A 12,771-nucleotide genomic window follows, 5' to 3' on the forward strand; every position below is an offset into this window, starting at 1 on the left:
GGGGGGGGGGGGCAGCTTATGTGGTCAGGCTGAGGTTACCCGCTGCATCCCCAGGGGGATGTCAGCAGGCTGAGGTGAGCCTGGAGGCTTGTCCTGGGAAACTGGAACACAGCAGTTGCTCAGCCTGCCTGTCCATCTCTGACGAAGCAGGCACTAGGGAATGGTGGACGTGGGGTCTCCGCCACAGTGCAGGGTGTGAGCTCTCTGGCACCTGGCCCGTTGGGGTCCCTATGTGGCACAAGTAGAAGCAACTCTCCCAGCCGACGTGGCATTGTTTATGGAAGACAGGACTCGGGTCAGCTCTGGTGCTTCCACAGCTACCCAGTGAGCAAGGGAGATATAATTGCTTTTCATCTCCCCAAATCCACAACTGCCCAAATCCCCAGTCCCAACCCTGGCCTTATGGCCCCAAGGCCTACCCTAGCTACCTTAGAGGCTCCCCAGGGATCCCCCCCCCCAATTCTGGCTGAGCCCACCTGTGTGCAGACCAGCCTCTGGCCAGGACACCGCCATGGGACTCGGGGCCCAGCCAACCACCCAGAAGCAAGTCTTCTTCTGTGTGTGTGCAGAAAGGGGATCACAGTGGGCCTGGGAGGACATGTGAAGAAACCCACCCCGGGGCCAGGGAGCTGAGCCCCCTCCGGATGTAGCACATGGACACCCATGCCCCACCTGGCAAGCAGGCAAGGGCAAGCAGCTGGTGGCAAGAGATCTGAGCCACAGAAAATAGGAAGTTCCTTTGTTGCTTTTTTTAATTTTTAAATTTTCTTACAAAAATTTAGGTGTTTACCAATACAGTCTTATTTTGGTTTCATTTTTAATGCTTTTTGTCAGTGTTTTTCTTCTGTGTTTAAGTCCCGAACAGCAGGCACTAGGCAGCAGTCCCCCATTGCTGCCGAAGGTCAGTCCCGGAGCTGTGACTTGGGGATCCGGCAGACAGGGTTCAGCAGCCACGGCCAGGCCAGAGCCGCTCAGGGAAGGCTCCTGCTGCACTGGGGTTCCATGGAGCCAAGGGCAGGGTGGGGGGCAAGCACAGCCTGACCCCCATCTTGCTACCTCCAAAGCCTGTCTGTATGGGCCAGCACCGCCCCCCACCATGGTCTGCCTGCCATGCAGGGTGGGACACAGAGCCCAGCAGATCCCGTCTACCTTCCAGAGTCAAACTCCTTCTCTGAGCCCCCTCCTCCCTTCCCCACTGCCTGCTCTCAGGGCCCGCCACCAGGCTCCTCTGGGGCCCTGCACACACAGGAGCACAGTTTCCTACACCACCAGCCCCAAAGCAAAGCCAGGTGCCCTGTCCTGCCGCTTCCCTGGGCCCCACCCTGGCAGCTCCACTGGCTTTCTTTCTCTCTCTCACTTGCACACAGCACCATGTCAGTAAACAGCTAACTCAGCCTAGGGAGTTAGGAGGGAAGGAGCGAGGGGCAGGAAGGGAGGCATGTCCAGAATGTCTGGCCCTGGCTCCTGGGTAAGAGGCGCTGCCAACCCCTGCCGCCAGGGGGCTCCAAGCTCCACAGCAGGTTCTGTGAGGGCCAGCCCTGGAGTTCCCTTCTTCCCATGATCAGATCCCTAAGAACAAACGGCTACGCTGGAGACCTAAGGAGGGAGAGGGGAAGGTTAAGCAGGGTGGCCTGGGGGCGGGGGAGGGGGGGTGCTGGGTGGACCCCTCCACAGGCTAGGCCAATGAAAGTATGGACAAAGGCAGCTGCTGTAGGTGGCAGAGGCTGACCTCGCGAATCTCACTATCAGGGCCAATCCGACTTGCTGGTCATTGGGGGGCACTGTGCTTGGGGCATTAAATGTGGGGGCCCTGTTCCTGCTCTGGACCCATATGACACAGTGCCTGAGCCGGGACTGCATGCCTGGGGGGCATGTCCATCTCAAACCCCAGCCTGTCCCAGAGATGGGCATTTGAGCCTGCTGAGCTTGAAGCCGGAGTCCCACCAGGGAGCACCAAGGGACAGAACATGCAGCCAGCAGAGATTAACGAGAAGCCCCTTCCCAGAGCACAGGAAACAGCTGAATGAAAAACCAGACGAGAGAACGTACCAGGCATGCAACTAGACCCAGGAGTCAACGGGCTGAGGCTTAGCATCCCCCACGGCGTCCACCAGCCTGACTGCGGGCCTGCTGGGCCCAGGAGGAACCTTCCTGCTGGGGTCGGGCTGCAGCAGACCAGTGGGCAGTGGGCAGGAAGGCATTAGAGGCAGAACAGAGCAGGTTAGTCAGCGCTGACGGGTGGGGGCTGGGCTGCTGAGTGGGCGAGGCCAGAGCCAGGGTGCACACAATGGGGGAGCTGAGCTAGTGTGGCCCACATAGATACACACTGATGTGTAGACACACACAGGCCTGTGCCCAAAGCCAAGAGACTGTCACAGAACAGGTTAACAGGAGCTGCCCTGTAGGCAGGACAACGACGGGCCCTCCCCCAACCCTCCTCCCCACACCACACAAGCAGAGAAGGGTGAAGACACGCTTGCTCAGACTCCCCCGGCCCTTGTGCATCTTCAGGGCAGGGCCCTCCGTCCCGTGCCCCTGCTCTCCCTATGTGTGTGAGCTTTAAACCACCTGCACCCAGAGACTAATTCTGACAGTAAAGTTTCTGAGGCTGGGGGTGGGGGGCAGTCCCCCAGGCTCTGTCTCCCAGCCCAGCTGCCCTGCAGGTGAGCCCCACCCCAGTGGACCAGGCCTAAACTCAGCACCTTCAGCACCTAGCCAGGGCCCCTCTCAGGCATGCCCTGGGCACCTGCCCACAGCCACTTACTTTCAACGGTTCCTTCTCAGAGGCTTCCCCTGCAGGGTCACTACCTCGAGCCCTCCGCTCCCTCCGGTCCACAGTGGAGTATCCGTCTTGGGGTGGGGACAGGAGAGGAACTCAGGGGCAGGCATCACAGGAGCAGCTCTCCCTCTCAGCCCAGGCACAGGGGGCCCCTGGGACAGGGTGCACTGGGAGATAACCTCTACCTGCTCCAACACTGTGCTGGAGACGGGCCAGGTCGTTTCGTGGTGGCTCAGAACCCTCCAGCCCCCTTCAGCTGACAGACCAAAGACCTTGGCTGGGCACAAACCCCTCCTTTTGGCTACCCACCGTCCCGCCCCCCAGCAACACCCCTAAATCAAATCTCTTTCCAACCAGCACCTCCTTGGTAGGCTTTCCCAGCACCAAACACACAAGGCAAAACCACCTGGCCCATTTCAGAGCCTCCACTACCCTCCGCCACCCCCTGCCCCCCCACAGGAAACAAGCAGCTCCATATCTGCACTCACCTGGGCCAAGTGCCTCCATGGGGATCACGTCCCGGCTGCCTGGCTTCTCACCATCTGCAAAGCACAAGCCAGGTGGCTGGCTCGTTGCAAGAACCAGTGGGGACACCAGGACAGACAAACCCACAGCAGGGATGGCTTCTGTGACCTTGGGTATCCTTTGTCACTAATATCTTAGCACCAATCTGCCGGTCCTCTGCCACGGAAACATCCCCCCCCCCGCCCCCCATCAATGTGGACACCATGGGTGTAGAGGTTGTAGGAGGCTGCAAGCCAGGAAAGGGGCCCTCCCAGCCCTCACCTGTCTCAGCACAGTCAATGCACCTAGGTGGAAGAGCATTTCTTATACCTCAGATACGGTTTTCCACGCCCCGACCCCATACTCACCAAGGCTCTTGTCCACCAGTGGCAGGGTGCTGTCGTCAAAGCCTCCAGGACTCGGTGCTCCTTTGGGTCCCTTAGCAGTAGCAGCGGCTGACTAGGGGTGGGCAGGGGCACAAAACAGACAGGGTGTGGGGTCAGGGGCACTCCTGTGGGGGACCTAGCCTGGAGAAGCGCTGGAGGAAAAGAAAGGCCAGGCAGGCCACACCTGGAAGCGTGCCTTTGTCCAGCCATCCTTCTGTAGGGCACCTCGCAGCTCCTTGTAGCTCCACACAGTCTGCAGCACGTGGGAGGCGGCCTTCGCTTCGCGCACCGATTGGCTGCGGCCAGGCCCAGGGCGGGGTCAGCACTTGGTCCGTCCTGCCCTCCCCACCGGCCCCGCCCTCCCTTGGCCCCCTCTCCAGGCTGCACCCTCATCCACCTGGCAGCGCCAAGTGCTACCAGCGCTGGCACCCCTCGGGCCTGTAGCAGTGAGCGCGCATTGTCCAGGCTGTCGGACACGATCTCATGGATGGTGTTGAGCACGGCCACCACTGTGTCCTCCTCCAGGCGGGCACCCGGTCGCGGCGGAGTCTGTGCATTGCGCACGTTCCGCACCAGCTCCGCCATGGCATAGCTCCCTGAAGGGCAGGGGCTGTTGTCAGCACACACCTCTGCCCACCCCAGCAGGAAGGGGTGGGATCCACCAGGAGAGCCCTCAGGGAGCTGCGAAGTCACCCACTGTGCACAGGGGCTAGACTTGAGACTGTTTGGGAAGACCTGAGCTCCAGAGGCTGGGATGGAATGACAGAAGCAGGGCTGGGCCCCTGACCTCCTCCCCACCCTGCCGGGGGATGTGGGGGAGCACCCCAGAGCAGCCCCCTGGATTCTGCATCCTGGCTCTGCCCCACCAGCATCCTCACCAATGAGGTCCTTGTTGCGCCGGTCCAGGGAGAGGTTGCGTAGGGCGATGGCAACAGCACGCACCACCTTGTCAGTCTCGGACTGCAGCAGCTCCACGAGCACCGGAAGGCCACGTTCCTTGCGCACCGTGGCACGGATGTAGGTGGCCCACTGTGGCAGTGGAGCGGGGAGGGTGCTCAGCAGCTGAGTCCCGCCCACAGGCCTAGACACTCTCCTGCCTGAGCCCTGACTGTTCCCTCTGGCTGGACCCTCCTCCCCGGCAGGACAAAGCCCTACCCAAGCATCTCAACTCTACCTCCACCTTGCAGCCTTTGTGCTGCAAACCTCCCCGGACTTTGGGGAGGCACCATGTCCCATGTGGTCCCCCCACCAAGACTGGGCAAAGGCAGAGGCCGGCACCGATGGGGTACCTAGGATTCTCTATGTCCCCTCCCTGCCAGATTCGGCCTCTCACCATCCAGTTGCCAGCGCTGAGGTTCTGTAGGGCGCCAGCGGCAGCCTCCAGGGTGTTAAAGTTCCGGCTCTCCGTGAGGAGGGAGAGGTAGAGACGTACCACCTCGGGCTGATACAGCAGCTCAAAGCCTGGGCACAGAGCACCCACCGCCCACAGTCACCCAGGCCCCCCCCCATTACCCCCTTTTCCCCTCCTCCCATCAATGCCCCCAGGGCAAGAGTCAGCTGGGGCCAGGGATGGGTATGTGCAGTCAGGGAAAATTTAACCACATGTTCACCCCTTATGAGCCACCCAAGGGAGAAAGAATTCCCATTTCATGGAAGAACAGAGACTCAGTGAGGAGGCAGGGGGTCTAAACCAGGTCATTGTTCCCTTGACCCTGCTGCCAAAGCAATGGTATTGGACCTGCCTGGTATCCAGAGCATCCAGGAGGCCTGGGGTAGGGAGGGAGGTGGTAACCAGTGGTAACCAGGGCCGCTCCCCTAGCAATAGGACTCAAACTCCCTAACAACAGGGCCAGCCCTCCTGGGTAGTGCAACTAACTGGGGGGGGAGGAGCCCTAGCAATGAGACCCATCCTCCCTAGTAACACGGCCCTATTCTCTCCTATGTAACTTAGGCTGTTACCAGTGCACACCCCTAGCAACAGGGCCCGCCTTCTCAGTCGGCACCCTGCTCAACCACTCCTGGCTCCCCATCAGTTGAGGCCCTGGTCCCCCAGTGCAGCAGAGTTGCCCCAAGGTACTCCAGAGAGGAGGGGCTGAACAGCCTTTCAGTTGTCCTGTACCCAGACATTATTCCTCCTCTCCTATCCTCCCACTCCACATTTTCTCACCCCCTCCCCATTCCTCATGCCTCACAGTCCCTCCACTCCAGCTCTGCTGGGCTTCCTTTCCCCAGATGCTCCAAGCACGTCTACCACTCAGGGTATTTACCGCTGAAGGCGTCTGCCGGCACTGGTCCCTCTGTGTGTGATGTTTTCCCCTAGATCCCATGGCTGGGGTCTTCCACCCTGCTTGGGGGTATCTGGGCTTGCAGGGTGGGCCGTGACCTGGGGCTCACAAGGGCAGAACTATCTTACTGAGGCTAGATTCCCAGTGTACAGAACATCACCTGCACACAGTAGGGCTGCAACAGACACAGGGGACGAGAAGACAAACCACTCTGCCTCCTGCATGATCAGCCTCCCTACTAGACCTGATTGCCCACCTCAGCTCCTAAACCCCCGGAGTGAACATGAGCCCCTCAGCTGACACCATAGGTCCTGCCTAACTGGTCTCTGCCCTTCACTGAAGGCCTTACTCTATCCCCTCTAGTTTTTTCACATGCTGTGTGACCTGGTAAATGCCTGGCCTCTCTCTCTCTCTGTGCCTCTGTCTCCCACCCTGCCTGGAGTGACCCACAGAACTGACCCTGATTCTGAACCCACAGCAGGTACCCAGGGACTGGACAGCCTTCTGGGGGGGGCACACCTGTGGACTGTTTCCCCATGGGATCCCCAAGGCCCTTCAAGTCTGCTTGGTAGCACAAAGCCTTGCTACCTGGATGGGCCTGGGCTGAATTCTGCCACTGTCCACTCACCTTTGGCAGCCTCGGTTCGCTTGGGCAGGTCCAGTGTGTCAAAGTTCCGGTCCATGTCACCATCCTTCTTCCCTGGAACAGAGAAGCGGCGGAGGTGAGCTCACTAGCTCGCAGTCACCCTCATCTCAAATGAGGGAGCATCTTCTCCTCTGAAAGGCAGGAGAGCTGAGTTCAGATGATCTGGGCTCTCTATTCTGCCCAGCCTCACGGGGACTTTGTGTGGTCCCTTTAAGCCACATATCACCTCATTCCCAGGGGCAGACTTTGTTCCCTGGGGCCTGTGGGGACATATACACCCAGACCCTGCCCCCCCTTGACTCTCCCTGTTCCAGCTCCAGGCCCAGCCCTGCCTGGGTAGCTGGGTCTGAGGTTACAGAGGATAGCCCGTTGGCCTCCCAGTGAGTCCAGGGCTGACATTCCTGCCGTTGCCATGTCCACACAGTTGTCATGGAGACGGCTGCCTGGGAAAGGGACTGGGGATGGGGCAGGGCCTTGAGGCGGACCGCCCTGCAGTTGTCATAGCGATGACTGCCTGGACAACAGGGTGGGTGGCACCTCCCTGGTGTCCACTGCACCCACTGGGCCTGGACAGCAGGACAAACAGGGACTCACCTTGGTGGAACCACTCCTCTGGGCGGCCGGAGGAAGCACAGGAGAGAGGAGATGAGCCTGAGTGGGCAGCACCCCCCCACCATGCCCTCCTAGGCGGCCTCGACTTCCCAATGCATACCCTGGGTTGAACAGATAGGTCGGGGAACCCCACCCCGATCACTGGGGAGGGCTGAGTGCCCGCAAGTGGAACAAGAAAGGGGAGGCCTGGGTTCAGAACAGGTCCACACGGGGTGGGCGGGGGGGGGGGAGGTCAAGGCAGTGCACAGATGCAACTCAGCAGGTGCCTGAGAATGTGGATCCCGGAACCTGCACCCAGAGAACGCCGGGTAGGATGGCGTGAAGGCAGGGTGGGGTACTGCCTCCAGGCCATCTCAAGGTCTTCAGGTGCTCTGTGAATGCCAGGAGGCAGCATTGACTTCAGCACTTTCCAAACAGGGACCCAAAGAACCTTTCCTGGGGCTGAGGGACTGAGTCCAGGCAGCAGCAGGGACAACCATGTAGGTTCACCCCTGCCCTCCACTGGGGGACCCCAGAGTGCAGATGAGGGACAGCGGGCCTGTCAGTTGGATGACCCTACGGCCTTCCAGGCTCCCTGCTTCCCCACCTGCCCATCACGAGCTGACCAGGTGGTCTCTGGCTTCTGGGATGGCCACAGGTATGGTGCCCCTTCAGCCTGGGGTAGCAGGGGGAGTCCTAGAGTGCAGTACCCCAGTCCCTCCCACACACCTTTGGCCTTCTTGCCACCGAAACAGCCGGCGTCATCCCTCCTCCGGCGCTGGGAACCAGCAGCACCGCCCGGGGGCCCTGGCTCAGCCTCCTGGTACCTGTCGGCCCCAGGCACCTCCTTGTGCACGTGGTAGGACAGGTTCCGCATGATACACACACAGTTCTCCACCGACTGCGGGGAGAGGAGAAATGGTGGAGCAGGGCCAGGTGAGCACAGAGACTGCCTACCCTCCCCAGGGAAGTCTGGCCACAGCCAGTGTGCACAGAGGGAGCTGAGGGTGCAAAGACGGGGAGACCAAAGCCAGGGGGCCTACAGGGGTGAGGGCTCCCAGGGAGGGGCTGAGGAAGGAAAAATGTGGAGAACACACCATGGGTAGGAGCTGGTGGGGGACTTCAGAGCATGTCAACTTCGGAGTGGCCACTTCGGTGTGGCCCATGACCAGGGCACTGCCCCAGACTGCATGCCTACTTCTCCTGTGCTGCCCCAATAGTTCAGGGCCCCCTGGGCCCAGTCCCTGCTCCATCTCCCTAACCCTTTGGAGGAGGCTATGAGACTCACCCAGCTGAGACCTGCTAGGGACATCCGCCCTGCCCCCTGCCCCACCCACCTTGTTGTCCGTGTCCTTTCTGCCCACTGCGGACTGCAAGGCGTGCAACAGGGCATCCACCAGCCCCTCACATTCCCGGAGCCGCCGCCGGGCCTCTGCACCATCCGAACTCACGTTCCTGGGTGGCCAAGAGCAAGCCTGGTAACCCCTGGCTCCCACGGGGATTTCCCAGCCCCTCCCCTGCACCAGGCCTTGGGGTCAGGTCTTCATCTGTAAGAACAGCTCTGACACCAGCCTGTTAGGGCTATTGACAGTGTCCCAACCACTGCAACCCTCAGAGGGAGCCCTGGCCTAGCATCTGTGTGGAGCTGGGGGCCTTTTCTGATGCCCAGCAGAATTGGAAGGGTCCAGAGTCCTGAATCCACGCACAGGTTATTCTGCTCCCCCTGCCCCAGTGGCAGTTCTGAGTTCAACCTTACCCTGAGATGAGGACCCCAGAGGGCCACACGGCTACATCCTGATGGACAGGCAGGACCATGGGAACCCAGGATCCCCTGTGGGGACTCTGTTGTGATGGCCAGGGTTGGAGGACTGGGGCTGAGGTCACCAGGACGTGCAATGAGGCCTCTGAGGCAGACGGAAGATGAGGGTCCTGGCTCCCCCTAACCTGACTGTCACGGTGATGGGAATGTGGGTAGAAGCTGAGCAGGGCTGGAGACATGGGGTCCTACATGAGAGCATGGCAGACCTTGTCCAGAGGCTGCCCTTGGGGCTGAGTACAGCCCCATCAGGCCCCATTCTCCAGACTTGGGCAGGAACTGCGACATTGGCTAGGAGGCTCCTGAGACTTGGGTGGCTAATTGCCTTCCAGGTTATATAGGACACGAGTACATTCCCAGGTCTGTGTACAGGCTCTGGTGCCTGGCTCCTGCCTCCTGCCTCCTTGACCAAGAACGGTCCTGGGTGGCTGCAGAGAAGAGTGCCCGAGCCCAGCCCCCACCCACACCTCAAGCAGCCCGATGTGTTCTTGAAGACTGTCGTCCACTCAGCATCCCTTGGCTTGGAATCCTCATTGGGCTCACGCTCCCAGCCCGAGTGGGGCACAATGACCTCGTGGGTCAGCGTCTGCAGGCCGTGGTCAATGATGACCATCTTCAGGGGCTCGTAGGATGACAGGTTCCAGAGTGTGCCTGCAGGGCGCCATTAACCAGCCCGTGCTCACCACACAAGCAGTGACCTTCCGACCTCCCCACGAGACCTCACTCAGGACATGCCCCAGAAGGCAGGAATTAACAAAAGCCGTGAGAGGTCCTGGGTGCCCACCCTGGCCCAGGCAAGTTACCTAACAGTAGCTACCTGCTGGGAGGAAGCACCAGGGGGGGTGGGACACAGAGGAAAGGCTGGCAGGGAGCCCGTGGCTGGACAAGCAGGTACATTCTCTCCCCCCATCCCTTCTGAGCCTGGGGGTGGGGGGGGGCAGGTGGCACTACTGCTCCACTGGCCCCACCTAAAGGTGGTCACATGACCCTACCTGACTAATTGGGTCCCATAAGGCACCATCGCCCAGCACCAGCCCCATTGGAGGGTGGGACCAGAAGGCTAGACCTGGAGTATGGGGATTGAGAGGGTGGGGGCAGAGATGGAGAGGGAATGTGCCTGAAGAGTCCACAGGTAGAGAGACTGGGGACCTCAGCCTAAGCCTAACGCCTACTCCCAGCAGCTGAATTCCTGACAGAATGGGTGGGTGGTTGTGGGGAGAGTCTTTCCCTGGCCGAGCCTCTCCTCTCCCTGAGGGATGGGGGGAGGCCAGGCGTCACTCACCAGTGACGAGCTCTCGGACCTCGTTATCCCGGGCAGCCCGCAGCAGGCGCACCAGGGCAGGCACACCACCGCAGTCCCGGATGGCAGCCTTGTTGTCCGTGTCCCGGCCATAAGAGAGGTTCCGCAGTGCCCCACAGGCCCGCCGCCGCACCTCTGCCCTCGGGTGGTCCAGCAGAGCCACGAGCAAGGGCAGGCCCCGCAGCTGCCGCACGCGTCGCTTGACGCCTTCATTCTCGAAGCACAGGTGCTGCAGGTAGGCAGCCGCGTTGGCTTTCACAGGGTCCACGGGGTGTCGCAGCATAGCCAAGACCTCCGGCAGCTCGGGGTCCCGCCAACGCGGCTCCTTACGGGCACTGTCGACTGAGGGCGACCGCCGTACCACTCTGTCCAGACTGCCCAGGCTGCCCCGTTCCGGCTGGGCCAGAGGGGCCGTTGCAGCGGGAAACGGGGGCCGCTCCTCTATCAGCTCACCGCCATCATCTGCCACATCCTCATAGGGCCTGTGCAGGCAGGCAGGGCACAGGAATATCTCAGCACTGCCTGAGGATGCCCACTCCAAGGCCACCCACCATTATCTTCATTATCGTGGACCACGAACCCATGAAGGGTGGGAATAGGTCTACAGCATTCGTATGGAGCCCCAAGTACTGAGTGGGTGCTGCGAGTCACACCCTAGGCCAGCAAGAACTGACTCACAGCCAGCGACCTGGCCAAACACCAGCCAGTGGTTATCAGGGCTTGGATCCCCCTAAGATGGGGAGCTCACTCACTCCCATCACCATGCAGCATTCCCCAATTGGGAGTTAAATGCATTTCTATGAAACATCTATCTGTGACTGGGATCCTGCTTTCCCATGAGAACCATCTCTGTGACATGAGATCTGCCAGGATGTGGGGGCAGGAGGTGACCCTCCCTGCACACAGCCATCCTGGTGGGACCATATAAGGGGCATTCATGCCACCAGTCCCCCAGAGTACATGATGTCCTTGTGGGATGTCACCAGCAAACCTACTTCCTAGAGCAGGGACTGAGGCCAGGAGGGGTCAGATGTCTTGCCTGTGGTCACCCAACATAATTCATACCAAGGCTGTGATCATGTTCTCACTCTACAGATGGAAAAACTGAGGGCTGAGGTGACAGAACCAGAGTTGATGCTGGGAAGAGCTTGATAGCCTAGTTTCTGGTTGCTTCTGTACACAGGGGCAATTGAGGCCTGGGGAAAGGCTGGAGCCTCAGACTCAGAGGAAATGCTCTGAGCCTCTTGTGTTCCTACCTTCGTGGTCATCTGTCTGGAGCAGGGATAGTGGGTGTTGGGCATGGTCACTTGACTTCCCTAATGCTCCAGACTTCCAGGGAGGGTGCCTGGTGCAACTTCCACTATCCCAGAAGCTTCCCTTGCTGCTGTCCTTGAATTGAAGCTGATTCAAACTAGTGCGTAACTAACTTAGCCCCAGCAGCTAGACCTCCTGCAGAGGACTCTCTGCTGGGGGAATGGAAGGCAGACTTCCCAGAGGCGGTGGCCAGACTGAGGGTCCTCACCTGCTTCGAAGGCCACGCCCACACTCAGGCCTCCTCCTTGTGGCAGTACCGTAGTCAGGCTCCAGCTCCGGGCCACCCTCATCGTCAGCAGCTAGACTGCGGGTGTCATCCTCTAAGCCGTATGGCTCTGCCTGGAAGCGCTCCGGCTGGGAGCGACCAGCTGGTGGCACAGGCTCGGGGCCTGCAGGGAAGGCCTCACGTCGGCCAGGCAGTGTGAAGCAGCCATCAATGGGGCCTGGGCCAAGTGGGCCACGTGCGGGCCGCACACCCAGCCCCCGGGAGAGACTGCCATAGCTGGGGACGTCACGGGGCTCAGGGCCATCGGTAAAGCTGCCCGCGCTGCTGAGGTAGGCGCGGGAAAGTGTGGCTGCCGGACCGCCCCCGCGCAACAGGAAGTGCCGGTCCAGCGGGCCGTCTGCAAAGGGGCCTAGCGGGGGGCCTCCATCCAGCAGGGGTAGGCCATCTGGGCCTACGGGTACTTGGCGCACTGTCCTCGTAGTCACCGTCTTGACCGTCTTGGTGACCTGGTGGGGAAGTGGGTGGCCGGTGGGCAGGCTGGGCAGCCTGAGAGGCCTGGACACCAGCCCAATAGGTGCCCTGGGAGGCCCCTCTGTACATGCAACAACCGTGGCTACATGGCCTACTTGTCCACTGCCTGGGCCTGGCCATACCTTGGTCTCAGTGCGCCGGGTTGTGCCATCTTCTGATGTGACAATGGACACGTGGGAGGTAGGGGTGCCGGGGTCCTCCTCTACTGTCACCGTCTCCTCCAGCACCTCGGGCGCCTCTGGCATTGTGGCCAGTGAGGCCTGGCTGCCCGGGCTCTGCTCCTAGGTGTGGGGGGTGGTGAGGGGTTGTCAGTGGGAGGACCCACAGCTCGCTGGCCCTAGAGTGTGGATGCAGGTGCTGGCCTAGAGGCCGGGAGGGCCTTCTTCCCACCCC

General features: G+C 60.8%; 1 protein-coding gene across 5 annotated transcripts in view; it reads right to left on the bottom strand.

Moving 5' to 3' along the window:
- Positions 1-734: 734 nt before the first annotated feature.
- Positions 735-12,771, bottom strand: part of LOC111142531 (ARVCF, delta catenin family member) — a 55,080-nt gene continuing 43,043 nt past the window's right edge. For 3 of the 5 annotated variants that reach the window (XM_022495779.1, XM_022495780.1, XM_022495783.1), the window contains 16 exons: positions 12,501-12,659; positions 11,830-12,353; positions 10,290-10,789; positions 9,475-9,658; positions 8,529-8,646; positions 7,921-8,092; positions 6,583-6,654; positions 5,003-5,130; positions 4,548-4,698; positions 4,067-4,265; positions 3,854-3,965; positions 3,652-3,742; positions 3,268-3,321; positions 2,765-2,850; positions 2,050-2,165; positions 735-1,596 (listed from right to left, as the gene is read on the bottom strand). In XM_022495779.1, the coding sequence (XP_022351487.1) occupies positions 2,061-2,165; positions 2,765-2,850; positions 3,268-3,321; positions 3,652-3,742; positions 3,854-3,965; positions 4,067-4,265; positions 4,548-4,698; positions 5,003-5,130; positions 6,583-6,654; positions 7,921-8,092; positions 8,529-8,646; positions 9,475-9,658; positions 10,290-10,789; positions 11,830-12,353; positions 12,501-12,659 (2,655 nt within the window). In that variant the 3' untranslated portion in view covers positions 735-1,596; positions 2,050-2,060. Of the gene's footprint in view, positions 1,597-2,049; positions 2,166-2,764; positions 2,851-3,267; positions 3,322-3,651; positions 3,743-3,853; positions 3,966-4,066; positions 4,266-4,547; positions 4,699-5,002; positions 5,131-6,582; positions 6,655-7,194; positions 7,213-7,920; positions 8,093-8,528; positions 8,647-9,474; positions 9,659-10,289; positions 10,790-11,829; positions 12,354-12,500; positions 12,660-12,771 lie in introns of all 5 variants that reach the window. The other 2 variants (XM_022495781.1, XM_022495782.1) reach the window with 2 other exon arrangements.

This window comes from Enhydra lutris, unplaced genomic scaffold (genome assembly GCF_002288905.1).
Source record: "Enhydra lutris kenyoni isolate GAN:26980312 unplaced genomic scaffold, ASM228890v2 scaffoldscaffold8, whole genome shotgun sequence".
Classification (NCBI taxonomy): domain Eukaryota; kingdom Metazoa; phylum Chordata; class Mammalia; order Carnivora; family Mustelidae; genus Enhydra; species Enhydra lutris.